Source organism: Ranitomeya imitator, chromosome 1, assembly GCF_032444005.1.
Source record: "Ranitomeya imitator isolate aRanImi1 chromosome 1, aRanImi1.pri, whole genome shotgun sequence".
Lineage (NCBI taxonomy): Eukaryota > Metazoa > Chordata > Amphibia > Anura > Dendrobatidae > Ranitomeya > Ranitomeya imitator.
Window position 1 is genome coordinate 666,051,462 of NC_091282.1, and position 25,205 is coordinate 666,076,666.

General features: G+C 44.7%; 1 protein-coding gene across 13 annotated transcripts in view; it reads left to right on the forward strand.

Moving 5' to 3' along the window:
• MTA1 (metastasis associated 1) overlaps positions 1 to 25,205 on the forward strand; it is a 168,355-nt gene that overhangs the window by 20,295 nt on the left and 122,855 nt on the right. For all 13 annotated transcript variants that reach the window (XM_069729208.1, XM_069729198.1, XM_069729118.1 and 10 more), the window contains exon 2: positions 18,166 to 18,233. In XM_069729208.1, the coding sequence (XP_069585309.1) occupies positions 18,166 to 18,233 (68 nt within the window). The remainder of the gene's footprint in view (positions 1 to 18,165; positions 18,234 to 25,205) is intronic.

Below are 25,205 nucleotides of genomic sequence, written 5' to 3' on the forward strand. Positions count from 1 at the left end.
TGTAGAAACGCTGCAGTTCTGCCACAAGAATTGACATGCTGCAGAAAATAAAACGCTGCAAATCTGCGCAGATTTTTCCACAGCATGTGCACAACAATTCTTCATTTCACATAGAATAACATTGGCTGTGCACTACATTGCGGATTAGGTGTGTGTGTGTGTATATGTATGTATGTATATATATATTTATCTTTTTTATAATTATAATATAATTATCTTTATATTTCATAGAAGAATAGCCAGTAATTTATTTGTTGGCTTCTGTACAATAACTGCAGAAGCCGACAGCATAGAACACATGGATTACATACAGTAAATCCATGCAGAATAGTTGAATATATACAGTAGATGTCAGTGACCAATATAAATAGTGTAGTGTGTGTGCAAATTGTGGGACATGTGTATTTAATCTGAGTTCAGGCTGTGACGGCACCGCTAGTCACTGAGTCTGCGCTGGCAGCATTTCATTCATTCACCCACCAGTAGTTTGCAGCTGGGACGGTTGCATTAGGACCGTCCTGGTTGCAAACTGTATATTCCCCAGATATATGGATTACTGCTTGGGACTGAATGCCGGACAGGTGTGGTATATTGTTGGTTTATTATTTTTTTAAATTATTTATTACAGGAGATCGAGGGCTTCGGGGAATTAGCAGATGTTGGAAGTATGGTTTAATTAAGAACAATAAAGGAGTCTGTGTTTATTTCAAATAAAGGATTTTTTAATTGGTGTCTGTGTTTTTAACTATTTTACTATATGAGGTTAGTAATGTGGGCGTCTAATTGACGCATCTTCATTACTAACCTCGGGGCTTGATGTCACAAAGGTGACATCAACACCCTTTCTATTACCCCATATTCAACCGCTACAGGGCAATGGGAAGAGCACGGCTATGTGCCAGAATTGGCGCATGTTACAGATGCGCCTTTTCTGGGGCGGCTGATAGCTGGTGCTTGTAGCCGGGGGGAGGGAGAGGCACTATCCATAGCCCCTTCCTAGGCTACAAATCTCAGCTATCAGCTGTCTGCATAGCTATTGCTAGCTGTAAATTCTAGGTGGACCCACGCCATTTTTTTCCCCATAAAATATCTTTTATTAATTACATACAGTACATGTCCAGTAATTTGCACACACTATACTAATTGTATTTGTCACTGACATCTATATACCTATTCTATATGTATTTACTGTATGTAATCCATGTCTTCTATCCTGTCGGCTCCTGCATTGTTTGTTTTTTCAGAAGCTGACAAATGAATTGCCGACTAATCTTCTATCTATCTCTCTGCCAGTGTGATTTTACTGTATGCGCACACGAATTGCTGGCTTTTTTATTTGCTCCTGGCACATTAACCCCCGGAACACTGCGATCAAACATGATTGCAGCGTTCCGGCAGCATAGGGAAGCATCGCGCAGGGAGGGGGCTCCCTGCGTGCTTCCCTGAGACCCTCTGAACAACGCAATGTTATCGCATTGTTCCAAGCGTCTCCTCCCTGCAGGCCCTGGATCCAAAATGGCCGCAGGGCTCCTTCCGGAGGGAGGTAGCTTGCAAGCGCCTGACATTACAGCATAATGTTCCACCCTGGGACAAAGTAAAAAAGTGAAGAAAAAAAATTTACATGTGTAAAAAAGAAAAAAAAATTCCTGAATAAAAAAATAATATATTGTTCCAATAAATACATTTCTTTATCTAAATAAAAAAAAACAATAAAAGTACACATATTTAGTATCGCCGCGTCCGTAACAACCCGACCTATAAAACTGTCCCACTAGTTAACCCCTTCAGTGAACACCGTAAAAAAAGGCAAAAAACCGACGCTTTATCATACTGCCGAACAAAAAGTGGAATAACACGGTCAAAAAGACAAGATATAAAAAAAACATGGTACCGCTGAAAACGTCATTTTGTCCCTAAAAAACGAGCCGCCACACAGCGTCATCAGCGAAAAAATAAAAAGGTTATAGTCCTCAGAATAAAGCGATGCAAAAATAATTAATTTTTATATAAAATAGTTTTTATCGTATAAAAGCGCTAAAACATAAAAAAATGATATAAATGAGGTATCGCTGTAATCATACTGACCCGAAGAATAAAACTGCTTTACCAATTTTATCAAACGTGGAACTGTATAAACGCTCAAAAAAAAAAAATAAAAAAAAAATTCATGAATAGCTGTTTTTTGGTCATTCTGCCTCGCGAAAATCGGAATAAAAAGCGATCAAAAAATGTCACGTGCCCGAAAATGGTATCAATAAAAACATCCTCACATGACTGTGGACCAAAATATGGAGAAATTATAGCTCTCAAAATGTGGAGACGCAAAAACTATTTTTTGCAATAAAAAGCGTCATTTAGTGTGTGACAGCTGCAAATCATAAAAATCCGCTAAATCCCCCCGCTATAAATAGTAAATCAAACCCCCTTCATCACCCCCTTAGTTAGGGTATGTGCACACGTTGCGGATTCTCTGCGGATCCGCAGCGTTTTTTGCAGTGCAGAAACGCTGCAGATCCGCAATTGATTTACAGTACAATGTAAATCAATGAGAAAAAATCCTGTGCACACTTTGCGGAAAATCCGCTGTGGAAACGCTGCGGTTTAAAAGAAGTAGCATGTCACTTATTTTTTGTAAATCTGCAGCGTTTTTGTACCCATTCCATTATAGAAAACCGCAGGGGTAAAAAACGCAGAAAATCTGCAAGAAAACCGCCGCAAAAACGCTGCAGAACCGCACAAAAAACGCGACAAATCCACAGGTGCGTTTTCTTCCAGGAGAGGCAGAATCGGCACCAGAAATTCCTAAGCCTAATCCGCAACGTATGCACATAGCCTTAGGGAAAAATAATAAAATTAAAAAAATGTATTTATTTCAATTTTACCGTTAGGGTTGAGGCTAAAGTTAGGGTTAGGGGTGTGTAAGGTTAGGGTTATGGTTGGGATTAAGGTTAGGGGTGTGGTTAGGATTAGGGGTGTGTTGGGGTTAGAGGTATGGTTGGGATTAGGGTTAGGGGTATGCTTGGGTTACAGTTTCAGTTATAATTGGGGGGTTTCCACTGTTTAGGCACATCAGGGGCTCTCCAAATGCGACATGGCGTCCGATCTCAATTCCAGCCAATTCTGCGTTGAAAAAGTAAAATGGCGCTCCTTCCCTTCCGAGCTCTGCCATGCGCCCAAACAGTGGGTTACCCTCACATATGGGGTATTAGCATACTCAGGACAAATTGCACAACAACTTTTGGGGTCCAATTTCTCCTGCTACCCTTGGTAAAATAAAACAAACTGTAGCTGAAGTAAATTGTGAAAAAAATTTAAATGTTCATTTTTTTTTTTTTAAACATTCCAAAAATTCCTGTGAAACACCTGAAGGGTTAATAAACTTCTTGAATGTGGTTTTGAGAACCTTGACAGGTGCAGTTTTTAGAATGGTGTCACACTTGGGTATTATCTATCCTATAGACCCCTCAAAATGACTTCAAGTGAAATGTGGTCCCTAAAAAAAAATGGTGTTGTAAAAATGCGAACTTGCTGGTCAACTTTTAACCCTTATAACTCCCTAACAAAAAAAAAATGTTAGTTCCAAAATTGTGCTGATGTAAAGTAGACATGTGGGAAATGTTACTTATTAAGTATTTTGTGTGACATATCTCTGTGATTTAAGGGCATAAAAATTCAAAGTTGGAAACATGCGAAATTTTCAAAATTTTCTCCAAATTTCCATTGTTTTCACAAATAAACGCAGGTGATATCAAATAAATTTTACCACTAGCATGAAGTACAATATGTCACAAGAAAACAATGTCAGAATAATTAGGATCCGTTGAAGCGTTCCAGAGTTATAACCTCATAAAGGGACAGTGGTCAGAATTGTAAAAATTGGCCCGTTCATTAACGTGCAAACCGCCCTTGGGGATAAAGGGGTTAAAAACGAGTGTAAATGACAGTGAATTGATGAATGTAAATGTTCATATTAAAATTGGCATTGCAATCAGATAGCAATCGCACTGCATTCTGATGTAAATCGGATGCTAGGTGTGAAAAATCGGATTATATTTGCAGAAAAAACGCATGACACTTGCATTGCACTAGTCCGACTCTCCTGCATCAACTTTTAATTCGCTATTGTGTCTCCAGCCTAAGGCTTACGCCCATCATAAAAAGAACAAAAAAACCTACCACTTGGGTAAGGATTGGTGGTGACTAGAGTTGAGCGACTTACTTTTTTCGGCTCGAGTCGGGATTCGAGAAACCAGACTTTGTCAAAAGTCGGGTCGGGTGAAATCGGCCGATTATTGCGAAAAGTCGGGGGCCGACTGAAACACGAAACCCAATGCAAGTCAATGGGGAATCAAAGTCGGCAGTGAGTGGAGGCCAGGAAAACACCTGCAGTGCCCATTTTAGTGCCTAAAACATCAATTCTTATTACTTAAGCTTGTCAGTCTTAATTTACTTTATAATAATAGTTAGGCATTGAAAACTGGGGGTCATTTGGCTAAAGTTGTAGGGGGGTAGGGCTGGCTCAAGATTTTCGTGGGCCCAGGAAACGAGGAATACGTCACGGCGGTGGAGCAGGGAGAGGTAAGTATTTCAACTTTGCAAGTGCTGTGATCCTGAGCAAGCACAGGGGCCCTGTGCCAGTGCCAACGAGTGGGCCCCCCCGGCCCACTCGTTGGCACTGGCACAGGGCCCCTCATAGTACGGCGGTGTGTTTGACAGCTGGTGGCGCCTCCCACTGGCAGAGACACTTTTGCGTACTATAAGGGGCCCTGTGCCAGTCACGTCGCCAATGAGTATGCCCCCCCACCTGATGAAGGAACCTGCACTTTTCATCTGCACCTTCCTCTTTGTCCCCGTGTAAGGTGGTATAGTATGCGGGAAGGGGAACCTGACTTTCAGCAGGGTCAGATTCTGGCTGTGTAGAGTGCAAGGGGAATCTAGTGGTCTGGGTCAATGTACCAGCAGACTCATCTAGCAGTGGCTGGGCAATGGGCAAGATGAGGAGGAAACACAGATATAGGCCCAAATAATAAAGTAGGCTAAATGCAGTTCAAAATTGGTAACAGGCCTAAACGGGCGGCATTGCTTTGTTCAGTGGAGGACAACTGTAATGAGTGGCAGACACAGTTAGTAGGCCCAAATAATAAAGTAGGCTAAATGCAGTTCAAAATTGGTAACAGGACTAAACATGTGGCATAGCTAGGTACAGGGGTGGGCTCCTCTGCTGAGTAGCAGACAGTGGTAGTAGGCACAAAGTATTAACTGGTCTAAATGGAGGCCAGGGTCCCTGTATATTTTAACTATCATCTATCATTTCAACAAATTTGTATTGGCCGTGCCATTGAAGGATTCAGCAGCACAGACTACACAGTGGTGGAGCAGGGAGAGATAAGTATTGCAAGTGGTAGAGCACTGTTCGAGCTGGGGGGAAACACTCTCTCGTGGACGGCGGTACTGGCACAGGGCCCCACATATTACGACGGTGTGTCTGATGTTGGTTGTGCACCACCACCGTCAGAGACACTTCATTGTACTATGAGGGACCCTGTGCCAGTGCCGTCGCCCAAGAGTGGGCACACCCACCTATCCAAGCAAACGGCACTCGCACAGGTGCTTGCGCCAGGTGGTGACCACGGCCCTGTGGGGGGAGTCAGCCCATTTAGGGAGGTATAAAAATGGCCTATGGTGGACATTCAGCAGCTGCAAATGGAGGAATAGGAGAAGTCAGTAAGAGGAGGCCAAAAGCAAGACATTTGGATTTGAAATCCATGATTGGTTCATTTTAATGAAGGTTAGATCATCAACATTCTGGGTAGCCAGATATGTCCTTTTTTCGGTCAGTATTGAACCAGCAGCACTGAAAACTCTGATAGTACACTAGCAGCAGGGCAAGCGAGCTCCTGTAATGCATATTCTGCTATTTCTGGCCAGGTGTCTATTTTAGATGCCCAGTAATCAAAGGGGAATGACCTGTGAGAGAGAACATCGATAAGGCAGGAAAAGTAGTTCGTAACTATACTGGACAATTGCTGTCTCCTGTCACTTTGAATCGATGCAGCAGTACCTGTCGTGTCAGCGGTCATTGCGAAATCACTCCACAAACTGGTCATAAAACCCCTCTGTCCAACACCACTTCGGATTTCTGCACCTCTAACACCTCTGCCATGTTGCCCCCTACGGCTTGTGTGAGAACCATCACCGCTGTGTGCTGGGAATGTCTGAACCAAACGGTCTACAAGAGTTGCTTGTTTGGTAGCCAATATTTGCTCAAGGTTCTCATGTGGCATGATATTTTGTAATTTTCCTTTATATCGTGGATCTAGGAGGCAGGCCAACCAGTAATTGTCATCGGTCATCATTTTGATAATGCGGGGTCCCTTTTAAGGATACGCAAGGCATACTCAGCCATGTGGGCCAATGTTCCAGGTGTCAATTCACTGCTTGTGCTGGGTTGAGGAGCACTTTCTTGCAAATCAACATCAATTCTGTCCCGCAAAAACCCTGTACTTGACCTTGCAACGCCACCAGTTTGTATTACCCCCTGAGAAGCATCCTCCTCCCATAAATATTCATCCCCATCATACTTTTCCTCTTCGTCCGCCACCTCGTCCAGGAGAGTTCCCTGAGCAGACAATGGCTGACTGTCATCAAGGCTTCCCTACTCCTCGGCTGCAGACGCCAGCTCCTTAACCCCTTTACCCCCAAGGGTGGTTTGCACGTTAATGACCAGGCCAATTTTTACAATTCTGACCACTGTCCCTTTATGAGGTTATAACTCCGAAACGCTTCAACGGATCCTGGTGATTCTGACATTGTTTTCTCGTGACATATTGTACTTCATGATAGTGGTAAAATTTCTTTGATAGTACCTGCGTTTATTTGTGAAAAAAACTGAAATTTGGCGAAAATTTTGAAAATTTCGCAATTTTCAAACTTTGAATTTTTATGCAATTAAATCACAGAGATATGTCACACAAAATACTTAATAAGTAACATTTCCCACATGTCTCCTTTACATCAGCATAATTTTGGAACCAATTTTTTTTTTTGTTAGGGAGTTATAAGGGTTAAAAGTTGACCAGCAATTTCTCATTTTTACAACACCATTTTTTTTTAGGGACCACGTCTCATTTGAAGTCATTTTGAGGGGTCTATATGATAGAAAATGCCCAAGTGTGACACCATTCTAAAAACTGCACCCCTCAAGGTGCTCAAAACCACATTCAAGAAGTTTATTAACCCTTCAGGTGTTTAATAGGAATTTTTGGAATGTTTAAATAAAAATGAACATTTAACTTTTTTACACACAAAATTTACTTCAGCTCCAATTTGTTTTATTTTACCAAGGGTAACAGGAGAAATTGGACCCAAAAAGTTGTTGTCCAATTTGTCCTGAGTACGCTGATACCCCATATGTGGCAGTAAACCACTGTTTGGGCGCATGGGAGAGCTCGGAAGGGAAGGAGCGCTATTTGACTTTTCAATGCAAAATTGACAGGAATTGAGATGGGACGCCATGTTGCGTTTGGAGAGCCACTGATGTGCCTAAACATTGAAACCCCCCACAAGTGACACCATTTTGGAAAGTAGACCCCCTAAGGAACTTATCTGGATGTGTGGTGAGCACTTTGACCCACCAAGTGCTTCACAGAAGTTTATAATGCAGAACCGTAAAAATAAAAAATCATATTTTTTCACAAAAATTATATTTTTGCCCCCAATTTTTTATTTTTCCAAGGGTAAGAGAAGAAATTGGACCTCAAAAGTTGTTGTCCAATTTGTCCTGAGTACGCTGATACCCCATATGTGGCAGTAAACCACTGTTTGGGCGCATGGGAGAGCTCGGAAGGGAAGGAGCGCCGTTTGAGTTTTCAATGCAAAATTTACAGGAATTGAGATGGGACGCCATGTTGCGTTTGGAGAGCCACTGATGTGCCTAAACATTGAAACCCCCCACAAGTGACACCATTTTGGAAAGTAGACCCCCTAAGGAACTTATCTGGATGTGTGGTGAGCACTTTGACCCACCAAGGGCTTCACAGAAGTTTATAATGCAGAGCCATAAAAATAAAACAAAATTTTTTTCCCACAAAAATTATATTTTAGCCCCCAGTTTTGTATTTTTCCAAGGTTAGCAGGAGAAATTGGACCCTAAATGTTGTTGTCCAATTTGTCCTGAGTACGCTGATACCCCATATGTGGGGGGAACCACCGTTTGGGCGCATGGGAGGGTTCGGAAGGGAAGGAGCGCCATTTGGAATGCAGACTTAGATGGAATGGTCTGCAGGCGTCACATTGCGTTTGCAGAGCCCCTAATGTACCTAAACAGTAGAAACCCCCACAAGTGACACCATTTTGGAAAGTAGACCCCCTAAGGAACTCATCTTGATGTGTTGTGAGAGCTTTGAACCCCCAAGTATTTCACTACAGTTTATAACGCAGAGCCGTGAAAATAAAAAATCTTTTTGTTTTCCCACAAAAATTATTTTTTAGCCCCCAGTTTTGTATTTTCCCAAGGGTAACAGGAGAAATTGGTCCACAAAAGTTGTTGTCCAATTTGTCCTGAGTACGCTGATACCCCATATGTTGGGGTAAACCCCTGTTTGGGCACACAGGAGAGCTCGGAAGGGAAGGAGCACTGTTTTACTTTTTCAACGCAGAATTGGCTGGAATTGAGATCGGACGCCATGTCGTGTTTGGAGAGCCCCTGATGTGCCGAAACAGTGGAAACCCCCCAATTATAACTGAAACCCTAATCTAAACACACCCCTAACCCTAATTCCAACGGTAACCCTAACCACACCTCTAACCCTGACACACCCCTAACCCTAATCCCAACCCTATTCCCAACTGTAAATGTAATCTAAACCCTAACCCTAACTTTAGCCCCAACCCTAACTGTAGCCCCAACCCTAGCCCTAACCCTAGCCCTAGCCCTAACCCTAGCCCTAACCCTAGCCCTAACCCTAGCCCTAGCCCTAACCCTAGCCCTAACCCGAGCCATAATGGGAAAATGGAAATAAATACATTTTTTTTTATTTTTCCCTAACTAAGGGGGTGATGAAGGGGGGTTTGATTTACTTTTATAGCGAGTTTTTTAGCGGATTTTTATGATTGGCAGCTGTCACACACTGAAAGACCCTTTTTATTGCAAAAAATATTTTTTGCAATACCACATTTTGAGAGCTATAATTTTTCCATATTTTGGTCCACAGAGTCATGTGAGGTCTTGTTTTTTGCGGGACGAGTTGACGTTTTTATTGAAAACATTTTTGGGCACGTGACATTTATTTATCGCTTTTTATTCCGATTTTTGTGAGGAAGAATGACCAAAAGCCAGCTATTCATGAATTTCTATTGGGGGAGGCGTTTATACCGTTCCGCGTTTGGTAAAATTGATAAATCAGTTTTATTCTTCGGGTCAGTACGATTACAGCGATACCTCATTTATATCATTTTTTTTATGGTTTGGTGCTTTTATACGATAAAAACTATTTTACAGAAAAAATAATTATTTTTGCATCGCTTTATTCTCAGGACTATAACTTTTTTATTTTTTTGCTGATGATGCTGTATGGCGGCTCTTTTTTTGCGGGACAATATGACGCTTTCAGCGGTACCATGGTTATTTATATCTGTCCTTTTGATCGCGTGTTATTCCACTTTTTGTTCGGCGGTATGATAATAAAGCGTTGTTTTTTGCCTCGTTTTTTTTTTTTTTTTTCTTACGGTGTTTACTGAAGGGGTTAACTAGTGGGACAGTTTTATAGGTCGGGTCGTTACGGACGCGGCGATACTAAATATGTGTACTTTTATTGGTTTTTTTTTTTATTTAGATGAAGAAATGTATTTATGGGAATAATATTTTTTTTTTTTTTCATTATTTTGGAATATTTTTTTTTTTTTTTTTTACACATTTGGAAAAAAATTTTTTTAATTTTTTACTTTGTCCCAGGGGGGGACATGAAAGATCAGTGATCTGACAGTTTGCACAGCACTCTGTCAGATCACTGATCTGACATGCAGCGCTGCAGGCTTCACAGTGCCTGCTCTGAGCAGGCTCTGTGAAGCCACCTCCCTCCCTGCAGGACCCGGATCCGCGGCCATCTTGGATCCGGGGCTGGAGGGAGCAGGGAGGGAGGTGAGACCCTCGCAGCAACGCGATCACATTGCGTTGCTCCGGGGGTCTCAGGGAAGCCCGCAGGGAGCCCCCTCCCTGCGCGGTGCTTCCCTGCACCGCCGGCACATCGCGATCATCTTTGATCGCGGTGTGCCAGGGGTTAATGTGCCGGGGGCGGTCCGTGACCGTCCTGGCACATAGTGCCGGATGTCAGCTGCGATAAGCAGCTGACACCCGGCCGCGATCGGCCGCGCTCCCCCCGTGAGCGCGGCCGATCGGCTATGACGTACTATCCCGTCCAGGGTCAGATAAGCCCAGGGCACCTCGACGGGATAGTACGTCTAAGGTCACAGAGGGGTTAATGTGCGTCAAACTTTGCATCAGCAGACGCATTAGTGGGATGCTCGTGCTTATGATGGCGTAGTCTGCACTTACCAGCTGTGTGCATTCCTCAAAATACTGAAGGACTTGACAGAGGTCTTGTAGCTTCGACCACTGCACACCAGACAACTCCATGTCTGCCATCCAAGTGTATCCTCCCACAAATTAATTACAGCACGCCTCTGTTCGCACAGCCTCTGAACCATGTGCAGTGTGGAGTTCCACCTTGTTGCAACGTCGATTATTAGGCGGTGCTGGGGAAGATTCAGCGATCGCTGATTCAGCATACGGCTGGAGTTTATGGGCGACTGGCGGATGTGCGAGCAAAGTCTTCGCACCTTCAGGAGCAGGGCTGGTAACTCCGGATAATTTTTGAGGAAGCACTGCACCACCAGGTTCAAGGTGTGTGTTTAAGTTCTGAAAGGGCTATGGCAGCCATAAAATTCCTTCCGTTATCACTGACTACCTTGCCTGCCTCAAGATGTACACTGCCCAGCCATGACTGAGTTTGTTGCTGCAAGTACTCGGCAAGTACTTCCGCGGTGTGTCTGTTGTTGCCCAAACACTTCATTTCTAACACAGCCTGCTGACGCTTACCACTAGCTGTTCGATAATGGGACGCCTCGTGTGCAACACTGGCAGCTGCGGATGGAGTGGTCGTGCGACTGGCTCTGCGGACGAGCTTTTGCTTCTGGAGGAGGAGGAGGGGTGGCGAACGCCTACAGCCAACTGTTTCCTAGACCGTGGGCTAGGCAGAACTGTCCCACTATGGCTGTCCCCTGTGGACCCTGCATCCACCACATTAACCCAGTGCGCCGTGATGGACACGTAACGTCCCTGGCCATGCCTACTGGTCCATGCATCTGTTGTGAGGTGCACCTTTCCACTGACTGATTGCCTCTTTGACATGCTGCTGGAGGGCTGGGATGGCTTTTCTCGCAAAGAAGTGCCGACTAGGTAGGTCATAGCGTGGTACTGCGTAGGCCATCAGGTCTTTGAACGCTTCGCTTTCAACCAACCGGTAGGGCATCATCTCTAACGAGATTAGTATAGCAATGTGGGCGTTCAAACCCTGTGTACGCGGATGAGAGGATGAGTACTTTCTTTTCCTAACGAGAGTCTCTTGTAGGGAGAGCTGGAATGGAGAGCTGCATATGGTGGAACTAGCGGGGTGGTGGTGGTGGCGCCCGGCGCCAAGATTGGAGTGACGGCTGTGTGGCGTGACGGCTCACCGCTGTTTTGAAATGAGCCGGCGCCTGCGCTCTTTTCTCCTGCCTTGGGCAGGCGCAGTGAGCGCTGCCCGTCTGTCCTCATATGCAGTCCAGCTGACTGCGCCTGTGCGGACGCCCTGCCTGTGAATCCCAGCCCCGCAGTGTCTTCTTATTTATTCATATTACGGGGACGAAGGATAAATACTTTCCGAAACGCACGTCGGGTGTGCGCAGGCAGGATTCAGCCCCTCCCAGGTATATGTAACGTATTTTTGCTGTACTATCTCACACTTAAGGTACCGTTACACTAAACGATTTACCAACGATCACAACCAGCGATACGACCTGGCCGTGATCGTTGGTAAGTCGTTGTGTGGTCGCTGGAGAGCTGTCACACAGACAGCTCTCCAGCGACCAACGATGCCGAAGTCCCCGGGTAACCAGGGTAAACATCCAGTTACTAAGCGCAGGACCGCGCTTAGTAACCCGATGTTTACCCTGGTTACCATTGTAAATGTAAAAAAAAAAGCACTACATACTCACATTCTGGTGTCTGTCACGTCCCTCGCCGTCAGCTTCCCGCACTGACTGTGAGGGTCGGGCGTAAAGCAGAGCACAGTGGTGACGTCACCGCTGTGCTTTACGGCCGGCGCTCACAGTCAGTGCGGGAAGCTGACGGCGAGGGACATGACAGACACCGGAATGTGAGTATGTACTGTTTTTTTTTTTTTTTTTTTTTTTTTTTTTTTTACATTTACAATGGTAACCAGGGTAAATATCGGGTTACTAAGCGCGGCCCTGCGCTTAGTAACCCGATATTTACTCTGGTTACCAGTGAACACATCGCTGGATCGGCATCACACACGCCGATTCAGCGATGACAGCGGGTGATCAGCGACCAAAAAAAGGTCCTGATCACTCCCAGCGACCAACGATCTCCCAGCAGGGGCCTGATCGTTGGTCGCTGTCACACATAACGATTTCGTTAACGATATCGTTGCTACGTCACAAAAAGCAACAATATTGTTAAAGAAATCGTTATGTGTGACAGTACCTTTAGTTATATGTTTTCAGCATGTGCTGGCACACTATCAATTAACCTCTTGGCAGGTTCCTGCACTTTTGCACTTTACATTTTGAGTGTTATATATTAAAATCAGATACTATCTGATTATTGTGCACTTGGTCACTTTATTTTGTGATATGGGCATATTTGTGCACTAAATTATTTGCTTTTTATATATAAATTTTGCACTATTTGTTTTTTATATGAACCCCCCGCCCCCCCCCCTCCCTTTTTTTTATATTGTTTTGGTAAAAAAAAAATTTCACGTACAGCATAAATTAGAAAATCCTGGTATTGTGGTGGGGATTCTGGTGGGAATTATATACAATTTTATAATCCTGTTGTTGCGCAAAATTTGTATGTTTTTATACACTTATATATTTTTTTTATTATGTAATCATTGCCATTCCGAATAATAAAGCTATATTTTAATATTCCCATGCTTATATATTTTTTCTGGATTTTGGTCCGTGTTGTATTGCATTGGTTTTAAGAATGAGAACCGTACATCTTCGGGGGCACTCCCAACTCTTGCACCCATCGGCAAACATCTATCCAAATAGTACCTGCCCTTCCAAAAACAACCTAACAACGGAATACTGTCTGGGTGAACCGGAAGTAACCTAAAAGCCGATTCAATATCTGTTTTTGCCAACAAAGCACCAGTCCCATATTTTCGAACCCATCGCACCACCGTATCAAATGATGTTTATTCCACTGAACATAACTCCTGTGAGATGCCATCATTAACCGAAAGACCCTTTGGATACAACAAATGTTGAATCAATCTAAACTTAGGCGTTGTGCCAAAGAAAGAACCAATTAACGGAGAAATAATCATCCCTGCAACAGGCTATGACAAAAACGGACCCGCCATCATACCCAATGCAACCTCCTTTCTCAATTTCACAATAACCATCCCCAACTGCAAATCTGCCGACCTTCAATTTTTGACAGAAAAAGGAACCGTGTGGTTAGGGGGAGGAATTCTAAAACCTTCCACAAAACCACTAGAAATGACCCCTGCCTTCTCCTGGTCCGGATACCTATTTAGATGGAGGGCCATCTTTGGAAGCCTCACTAGTGTCACCCCCCATGACCGGCACCCACTGAGGGCTTACCCTTTGTTTTTTTTTTAAACGTTTTGCAGCTCCGTGGGAGCTCTCATTGCAAAAGGAGCATACATGCTTGAACTTACAGTTACTACCGTACTTGCACTGGCCATCATTGAATTGCCAGCATGTTCCGGACTTTTCTTTCCATCCTTGTGCCCCTGACCACTGCTTCCATGCCCTGCTTGCTGGCTGTCGCTACCACCGCTCCCGTGAAAGGACTGCCCATACTGGACTGGAGCCATAACCTTCAGCCAAAGCCCAATATCCTTTTGATCCCACTTAATTTCAGGTCTTACTGCCTTCATCTGCCTAAATTGCTCGTCGTAATGCAGCCACGCCATAGCACCGTACATACGATGTGCCTCTCCAATCGCATCCAGATAGCAGAACAGGCCCGAACAATTTTCAGCAAATTTTTCAACAATAACGCTAGCCAAAAGCCTGCAACCAATTAACAAATGTCTGTGGAATCAGCCGCCACCGCCGCTTTTCTTCCTCCTTTTTTTTTTTTTTTTTTTACTATCATCCTTCTTCCCTTTGTCTAAATTAAACTTCTCCAATGGAATAAGGGAGAATGTTTCCACATATTCATCCCACCAAATTTTCTCCTTTATCTTTCTTCAAATGGGCTCCCAAGGGGCCCTCAAAACACACATATACTTCGCCCTTTGCTCGATCGTCCAACTTAATCACCTCTCCTTTGTCTTTTTCAGTTTGTACAGATACCGATACGCCAGAAACAGAGGCCCGCTCCCTTACAACCAATACTGGCGGCTCTCTTGTGACCTGCGACCCACAAGTTACCCCCGGCAACCATGCCCCTACTGGTGTTGTCCCCTGTGCCCCACTCTCCAATCTTTGCAAAACCTGTGCCATACTAAGCAAAATCTCACGAAGGCCCCGATTCCTGTCCCCGCTAGAGCCAGCCAACTTCCGTCCCTCCGACCCTGGGGCCTGACTACCCAAAACATGTTGTAACACAGCCCCTGTGGGCGACAAATCACACATATAATCATGCTCACCAAGCTGTACGGGTGCTGTGTGCCCGCCAGCCGTAAATCCGGATTCCAGATGCCTTGTATCCGCCCAGTGGTCGCTGCCCGACTCGGATCCCCCTTCTCCTTGAGGCCCCAGGCCCGAACCCTTGACCTCCACGTAATCGGGGAGACCGGTGCCCTTGAAATGCTGTGCTCTGCTGACCGTCTCCTAGTTCGTGACCGTACCAGGGTGCGTGGTCCGTGACTGACGGATCGGTCCGGTAAACAACGACTTGATCTGCCAGGCAGCCCTCGGTCACTGCCCGCCGCTCCTTCCGCCAGGTCACGTCACCCTGAGCCAGACAGCAGGGGCTCCCTCAGCTGCTGCCTACCCGCCGATAGCCGACCCCTGGTGCAGCGTCCCATAAGCATCCCAGGCCCCGTGCCACTCTCTGTACCTGCCGTAATGTCCTCCGGTATGCTGATGTGTCCATTGTGGCCTTCGTCACCAGTGTGGGATGCACTTCCGGTCCAGGGTGCGCTCCTGTCCGACTCCTCTGCCCCACGCCCGCAGGCCGGCTTGGTGGATTCCTGCCAGGGCGGGCACGGCGGGGGGAAGCCGCCAGACTGCACCCCCTGTCCGCAGGATCCCTGGAGGGGCTCCGGAGCCTGCACCTGCTGCGTGCCACAGTATCCAGTGACAGTCTCTCCGGGGGCCTTGTCGTCCTGCCCTTTCTGCTCGGCTCCTGTGACCTGTAGGCACCCAGGTTAGAAGATTATTGCTCCTCCATCCAACCTCCCCGTCTGGAGCGAGCCGCGTCCCGGAGCCTTTCCATGAGATCCTCCACAGACTCCATGAGGTTAATCTCGGTGTTTCCTCTCAGCTTGCTTCCTCTCAGATTTATTCAATGCAAGTGAGAATATTCCCGCACTTTTCCACCAACTACCCCTAAACCCGCCCCTATTAAACGCTCTTCCTCATCTCCACCAATCCCTCTCAATCATTTCAAAAACCTTTCTAGAAACCCTCCCCTAGCCAACAGCAGCCATGGGGGGGCTTACATTTAGCTGTGCCTATTCTAGCCCCCATCTTTCAGTTGAAAAGGAATGCTGACATCTGTGGCCCCTGGACCGAGCTGTGATCATGTTAGAAGCCTCGGGGGCCACATGTGGCCTGCAAGCCACATTTTTGAGACCCCTGCTCTAGATCTCCATCGTAACCTTGTTTTTTGTATGCTCTACAGTTCATTGTAACTAGTTTTTTGGGCAAAAATGTCAGCAAATAACACAACAAAAATTTTTTTGACTTAAATAAATTGCAATGATGAATCGGGTCCAATATGTATGCTAGTAACAATCGTCCCGTTCCCATACACTTTGGCCACGGCATGAAAAGTCTAACTGGCCTATACAATCTTCGCTTAGCGCTTTTTATTTTTTTTAAATTTTTCGTATACAAGCGAAAACTGTAAAACGTGGTGATAGCCACAATCCCCCCATTGGTTTCTGGGCTCAGTTTTAATGGAATTCATTATGCAGTAAATAATGACCTGGGAATATGACTGATCAGACACATACGATGATGACAATATTACATTTGTATAGTTTGTGGGTTGTGTTTTTGTTTTGAAATTCAGAAATTTTATGGATAAAAAATTAGATTGTATCTCCATTATCTGAGTCCTGTAACATTTTTATTTTGTATTTTTACTGAAGATTTGACATTAAAAAGATATGTATTTTTTTTTTATTTGACATTATTACTGGTTAATAGTTTTAAAAACTTTTTCTTTTTAATTAGTCTGGCTAGTTAGCGGGACTTGAGCTTGCAGTCATGATGGCCTTTACAGTAGTAGCCACATGGCCATCATGAGAGCCTTCATCAGACCCCTGACTTGAATGGCTACCTATCTATACCCTGTGATTATGTCACAGGGGAGGATGTGAAGGCATGCATAGAGTTGTGTGTCTTTAAGTGCTGCTGTTAGGAGATTGACAGCTGCACTTAAGGGGGTTAACAGCAGTGATGGGAGCTTTGCTGTTACATGCAGGTGCCAGCTGTGTGCACACGTTGCAGACTTTTCGCATTTTTTTTTTCGCTATAAAAACGCATAAAAACACATACATTATGCATCCCATCATTTAGAATGCATTCTGCAATTTTTGTGCACATGATGCATTTTTTTCCGCGGTAAAAAACGCAGCATGTTCATTAATTTTGCAGATTGTTGGCGTTTTTCCTGCTATGTAATGCATTGGGAAGCTCCGGGGGGGGGGGAAAAAAGCGTCAAAAACGTGAAAAAAACACATGCGGATTTCTTGCAGAAAATGTCCAGTTTTGCTTAGGAAATTTCTGCAAGAAATCCTGAACGTGTGCACATAGCCTAATACCACCAGCATCTGCCAGGTATACTTTTGTTCGGCACCTGATTCCACTCCATTTACCTGCACCACTGCATGACGTATCAGTATCTTGTGAAGTGGCAAGGGGTTAAACACATACCAATTGTTGTTTTGTTGATAGCTCATCACATCACTGCTGCAGCCAATCGCTGAGCTCAGTGGCTCTGCCTATATGGATGACCTACGCTACTTAGCAGCGTTGCCCCTGCTATATCGGAACAGCTCTGGGGCATTGATGCTGGCTGGATATGAAGCAAGCAGATCCTGGCAAAGCTCCTGAGCAGTGCTTACAAGCTCGATTGGAAAGAGCTTGTAAGCACTGTGCATGTTCTTCCATAGCAAGCTTCTCCCAGCTAATCTATAACCACAAAGTGTGTTTCAACTTTGTAGTCCTAGATCAGGCGAGAGGACCACAAAGAGAGAATTTTATAAACATTGCCGTCAGAGCACACTCACTTGACTGGCTCTCAGTTAGTTTGTTATAACGTGTTTATTGCTTTTTTATTAGAAGTCCAGAGATTTGTTTTCTAGCAGAAACTTCTCAAGAATAGATCTGTCAGCAGGTCTTTGCTATGTAATAGAAGAGCAGTATAATGTAGGGGCAGAGAGCCTGATTGCTGCAATGTGTTGCTTACTAGGCTGTGAGCTGTTACTTACGGTAATCAGTGTATTCTCAGTAGAGGACTAGGTGTCTTGTGCCTCCTAGTCCAACCCTGCCCCCCACCACTAATTATCAGCTTTTTGTCTTTATACATGTGTATGCAATGGGAGACTATTGATCTGGATAATAGGACGACTACTGTCTGGGAAGATGGGCGTTGTGATCTATGTTTAATACATGTTACTTTTGGAAATAACCTTTTGACATGTCTTTGTAATTTTGTCTATTTTTCAGATTATGTTTACTTTGAAAATTCTTCAAGTAACCCTTACCTGATAAGAAGAATAGAAGAGCTTAACAAGGTGCGTATTTGTGTAAGCCAGGTACAGGTTATATGTGTTAAGTAACTGGATTTCTGGAGATTGTTTTTTTTTTTTTTTTTTTACAAACCTATAATTTTGAATGTTTTATTGAATGACAATGGCATTGAAGAATAGAGCCACATATCCCACGTATTGGATACACATACAAACCATATTATTAATTGAAAATGTGATACAACCTGTTCTGTCTGTGACTCAGAACTCCACATTTGCTTGGTGGCACTGGCTTTGTATTAATATATGGCGGAGATGTCAGCATCTTACCCAAAATCCCCAGTTAATGGGCCTGGAGGATTTCTGTAAAGTTATTCTGTTTGTATCTAAATAAGATTAAAATAGATAAATCTCCGGGTCCGGATGGCATACACCCACGAGTACTAAGAGAACTAAGTAATGTAATAGATAAACCATTATTTCTTATTTTTAGTGACTCTATAGCGACAGGGTCTGTTCCGCAGGACTGGCGCATAGCAAATGTGGTGCCAATATTCAAAAAGGGCTCTAAAAGTGAACCTGGAAATTATAGGCCAGTAAGTCTAACCTCTATTGTTGGTAAAATATTTGAAGGGTTTCTGAGGGATGTTATTCTGGATTATCTCAATGAGAATAACTGTTTAACTCCATATCAGCATGGGTTTATGAGAAATCGCTCCTGTCAAACCAATCTAATCAGTTTTTATGAAGAGGTAAGCTATAGACTGGACCACGGTGAGTCATTGGACGTGGTATATCTCGATTTTTCCAAAGCGTTTGATACCGTGCCGCACAAGAGGTTGCTACACAAAATGAGAATGCTTGGTCTGGGGGAAAATGTGTGTAAATGGGTTAGTAACTGGCTTAGTGATAGAAAGCAGAGGGTGGTTATAAATGGTATAGTCTCTAACTGGGTCGCTGTGACCAGTGGGGTACCGCAGGGGTCAGTATTGGGACCTGTTCTCTTCAACATATTCATTAATGATCTGGTAGAAGGTTTACACAGTAAAATATCGATATTTGCAGATGATACAAAACTATGTAAAGCAGTTAATACAAGAGAAGATAGTATTCTGCTACAGATGGATCTGGATAAGTTGGAAACTTGGGCTGAAAGGTGGCAGATGAGGTTTAACAATGATAAATGTAAGGTTATACACATGGGAAGAGGGAATCAATATCACCATTACACACTGAACGGGAAACCACTGGGTAAATCTGACAGGGAGAAGGACTTGGGGATCCTAGTTAATGATAAACTTACCTGGAGCAGCCAGTGCCAGGCAGCAGCTGCCAAGGCAAACAGGATCATGGGGTGCATTAAAAGAGGTCTGGATACACATGATGAGAGCATTATACTGCCTCTGTACAAATCCCTAGTTAGACCGCACATGGAGTACTGTGTCCAGTTTTGGGCACCGGTGCTCAGGAAGGATATAATGGAACTAGAGAGAGTACAAAGGAGGGCAACAAAATTAATAAAGGGGATGGGAGAACTACAATACCCAGATAGATTAGCGAAATTAGGATTATTTAGTCTAGAAAAAAGACGACTGAGGGGCGATCTAATAACCATGTATAAGTATATAAGGGGACAATACAAATATCTCGCTGAGGATCTGTTTATACCAAGGAGGGTGACGGGCACAAGGGGGCATTCTTTGCGTCTGGAGGAGAGAAGGTTTTTCCACCAACATAGAAGAGGATTCTTTACTGTTAGGGCAGTGAGAATCTGGAATTGCTTGCCTGAGGAGGTGGTGATGGCGAACTCAGTCGAGGGGTTCAAGAGAGGCCTGGATGTCTTCCTGGAGCAGAACAATATTGTATCATACAATTAGGTTCTGTAGAAGGACGTAGATCTGGGGATTTATTATGATGGAATATAGGCTGAACTGGATGGACAAATGTCTTTTTTCGGCCTTACTAACTATGTTACTATGTATCTTGTATCCAGTCCTCAAACTTTTTAAACAGGGGGCCAGTTCACGGTCCCTCAGACCATTGGAGAGCTGGAATATAGTTTAAAAAAAAAAACTATGAACAAATTCCTATGCACACTGCACATGTCTTATTTTGAAGTAAAAAAACAAAACAAAACAGGAACAAGTACAATATTTAAAATGAAGAACAAGTAAAGTTAAATCAACAAACTGGTATTTCAATGGGAACCTTGGGCCTGCTTTTGGCTAATGAGATGGTCAGTGTCCAGTTCCATATTTGTCACTGCTAGTTGTAACAAGTGAAGCAATTGTTCTCTTTCTTGATATCATGGTTTCCTTGGTTTTCCAAATTGCTATTAGTAAAATACCAATATATATATACAGCGCTACAAAAACAATATACCAGCAATAAAATTGCCCACACAGAGACATACAGACTGCACTGCCCATCAATGCAGCCTTTCCAGTCAATATCCTTACAGCCTCACCAGTGCTCATATTGGTGGAACTCTGCTTTTACCTCAGGCTCAGACTGGTGTGGTGCGAGAGTCCCCAATAGGCAGGTAAATGTCCCCAATAGGCAGCACAGGTCCCCAATAGGCAGGTAAATGTTCCCAATAGGCAGCATAGTCCCCAATAGGCAGGTAAATGTCCCCAATAGGCAGCATAGTCCCCAATAGGCAGGTAAATGTTCCCAAAAGGCAGCATAGTCCCCAAAAGGCAGGTAAATGTTCCCAATAGGCAGCACAGGTCCCCAATAGGCAGGTAAATGTTCCCAATAGGCAGCATAGTCCCCAATAGGCAACATAGTCCAGACCCGGAGTTTCAATTTAAAAAAAAATCCCAGTACTCACCTATGTCCCCCGCTACTCTGAAGAGGTGCCCACTCGACTCTGTCTTCTTCTGGCACAGGCGGCGTGATGACAATCACATGGGGTGTGCTGCATACGGAGAGCCGCACATCGCCTTTCCTCACCGCATCGTCGTTCCGCCCGTGATTACAGGGCCCGCCGGCATTGAACTGTATTGAAGTTCAATGTCGGCTGAGCCCAGGGGCCAGATAAATGTCCTCAGCGGCATGAGGCCCGCAGGCTATAGTTTGAGGACCCCTGAGTTAAGGTGTAAAACAATTTTTTTTTTTTTATTATTATTTTCTTCATTCTTCTAAAAAAAGAAAAAAAAATTGTATGTAAGTGGCTTCCAGACCCCGGCATTTCTCCAGTCTATTTTCCTGCCTTCAGCTGCATTGATATAAGAATGTACTCATTTGGAGTACAGATGATGGCAGTGAAAGGGCTGACTGCCATCATCTGTACTCCCCATAAGTACATTCTGTCTCCTTTTCTGACTGTTGTTCTGCAGCAGCTTCTAGAGATGGGCTTATACAAATATCATGAGCAGTGGGTAAATGTCGCATAAGGTAGAAGAAAACCTATAAAGAATAAGTGCAGGGCAACAATATACTGTACTCTGTGAAATATAGCTTTTATTGAAAATATAGTTTAAAACATTTTTTAAAAATAAAAATGTAAGACAAAAGATAAAGCTGATGAGCATAGATTTGCGTAAACCACATGATACAAATCTGATGATTTGATAAATTACAGGCTTAATAGTGAACGTTAAATAACAGAAGTATAGTGGTATAGCAAAATATATAGTATGTAATCCCAATATTACAGATGGACACCAGTTAGCATAAACAATAGACACACAGTATGTCAGAGTAAAGTATCCTGAAATGGCAGGAGTGTAAATCCCATAAGTGTGCACAGTGGCATGAAGGAGACTCGCCAGTCAATGAAAGAACCGCCCCTGGCGCGCGTTTCGCACCTAGCTTCATCAAGGGGTGATGGATAGCACAGCCAGCCTATGAAAGCCAATCAGAAACTGTTGGTAATAAGATTAAGTTGTTACACGTGTGATAAATAATTTGGTATCATTTGAAGAGCGGAAGTCATTTCAGACGCCATCCACAGATGGTCAGCCCATCAACCAACAAGATAAAAACAGAATGGAATTCATCAATCAAATCAACAGAAAAAGGAAGCATATGATTAATGATGTAATGGTTAAGTGGCCTTTACGGAGTCACACTGCAGTGTAGGCAATCATGTGACCAACATATCCGCAGGGTGTCGCATGCGAGTGATGGCAGCACTACTTTCGCATACTGAGTCCGTCTATTACCTTATGCCAACTGGTATCCGTCTGTAATATTGGGATTACATACTGTATATTTTTCTACACCTCTATACTTACCTCTGGTATTTACCATTCAGTATTAATCCCTTGTTTATCTAAGCAACAGATTTGTATCATGTTGTTTACACGAAGCATACTCATCAGCTTTGATTATCTCGTGTCTTACATTTTTTTTACAAATAGTTTTTGTAAACTGTATGTTCAATAAAACATATATAGCGGATGAGACATAGGTACTGACCCATCACTGTCATCATCTGAACTCCAAATGAGTACCTTCTGATATCCGTGCAGCTAAGGTCAGGAAAATAGACTAGGGAAAAGCAGGAGTTTGGAAAATGCATTCTTTTTACAGAAATTATACAAATCCTCTAACAAAGTGATTTTCAAAGTTCATAAATTTCCAAGCTGAAAATTTTTTTATTATGCTTTAAAGTATAGGTGTTAAACCCGCAGGCTGAAACCAGCCTGCCATGTCAATCTATGTGGCCCAAAAGGACAGGATACAGTTCAATACTGCTCCGACCAGATCTCCATAATGGGAAAGTGAAATGCTGTTTGGAGCAGTGTTGAAGATGGCAGCCGCCCATGAGGCTGTTGCAGTCTTTGATAGCACCAAGAGCAGCTGCCATCTTTGTGAGTAAACAGTACATGCCATAAACAGTCAGCCTACATAAATGGTGAACGCAGTCAGCCAGCACTTTTATGTGGTTACATTTTTTAATTAGAGAAGCCAGTACTTAGCATAGGGAGCAGTCCATCTTGGACTCTGATGCACGGCACAGCTCTCTTAGCTCTACTACCCAGGGACAGCTCTCTTAGCCCTACTACCCAGGGACAGCTCTCTTAACCCTACTACCCAGGAACAGCTTTGTTAACCCTACTACCCAGGGACAGCTCTCTTAACCCTACTACCCAGGGACAGCTTTGTTAACCCTACTACCCAGGGACAGCTGTCTTGGCCCTACTACAGGGACAGCTCTCTTGGCCCTACTAGCCAGGGACAGCTGTCTTGGCCCTACTAGCCAGGGACAGCTGTCTTGGCCCTACTAGCCAGGGACAGCTGTCTTGGCCCTACTAGCCAGGGACAGCTGTCTTGGCCCTACTAGCCAGGGACAGCTGTCTTGGCCCTACTACCCAGGGACAGCTGACTTGGCCCTACTACCCAGGGACAGCTGACTTGGCCCTACTACCCAGGGACAGCTGTCTTGGCCCTACTACCCAGGGACAGCTGTCTTGGTCCTACTACCCAGGGACAGCTGTCTTGGCCCTACTACCCAGGGACAGCTGTCATGGCCCTACTACCCAGGGACAGCTGTCTTGGCCCTACTACCCAGGGACAGCTGTCTTGGCCCTACTACCCAGGGACAGCTGTCTTGGCCCTACTACCCAGGGACAGCTGTCTTGGCCCTACTACCCAGGGACAGCTGTCTTGGCCCTACTACCCAGGGACAGCTGTCTTGGCCCTACTACCCAGGGACAGCTGTCTTGGCCCTACTACCCAGGGACAGCTGTCTTGGCCCTACTACCCAGGGACAGCTGTCTTGGCCCTACTACCCAGGGACAGCTGTCTTGGCCCTACTACCCAGGGACAGCTGTCTTGGCCCTACTACCCAGGGACAGCTGTCTTGGCCCTACTACCCAGGGACAGCTGTCTTGGCCCTACTACCCAGGGACAGCTGTCTTGGCCCTACTACCCAGGGACAGCTGTCTTGGCCCTACTACCCAGGGACAGCTGTCTTGGCCCTACTACCCAGGGACAGCTGTCTTGGCCCTACTACCCAGGGACAGCTGTCTTGGCCCTACTACCCAGGGACAGCTGTCTTGGGCCCCACTGCCCAAGCACATCTCTCTTGGGCCCCACTATCCAGGCCTTTGGCAGTCTGTGACCCTTTAAAGTCAACCATAATGCTGGTGTGGACCTGTGAAAATGAGTTTAACACCCCTGTTTTTAAAGGATTTGTCTCAAGTTATTAAATGATTTAAATTGCAAAAATAAGAAATTTACCATCTATTTTCATACTGAAAATCCTCCATGTTCTCAAGAATGGAGAGATTTTTAATTTTACACTAGTGTACAGCTCTTTACCTACGTCACCAGCCACCACTGTGGTCTGAGTGTCCGGTCACTGAGGCAAGGAGTTCACACCTCTTCTAGGTTCTATGCTTTTAGAGCTTCTCAAATCTGTCTGGATCTGACTATCCTAAGTGCCTGTCCTTCTCACAAGATACAAAGGCAAAGCTGGCCTCCTTATTCTGCTGGCAGACTGGGAGAGCTCTTAGTCTGACTAGGAGCGCGAGCATGCTGGTTTGAACTGTCAACAATCTAAAGGTGAACACCTCCACCATGAGCCAGGAAGCTGGGAAGCGGTGCACTCCTAAAGAAAAAGGAGAAAACCCCATTTAATGAAGATAGAATTGATAATCTCAGGTTCACTTTAAAGGGAATCTGTCACCAGACACATCGCTGATCGGGTGGACAGATTACTGGGAGGGGCTGGTGAGGACCCAGTGGTCATGGTGCACAAATGACAGTTAGAGGTAGGTGGAAGGTCCTTAAGCCCTTTCTGACATATGATGTACTATCCCGTCGAAGTGGGGTGGGCCCGTATGACCACCGACGGGATAGTACGTCGTAGCGATCGGCCGCGCTCACGGACTGCTCCCGGCACATTAACCCCCGGCACACCGCGATCAAACATGATTGCGGTGTGCCGGCGGTACAGGGAAGCATCGCGCAGGGATGGGGCTCCCTGTGTGCTTCCCTGAGACCCCCGGAGCCCGAAGGTCTCTTACCTCCTTCCTCGCTGCAGGCCCCGGATCCAAAATGGCC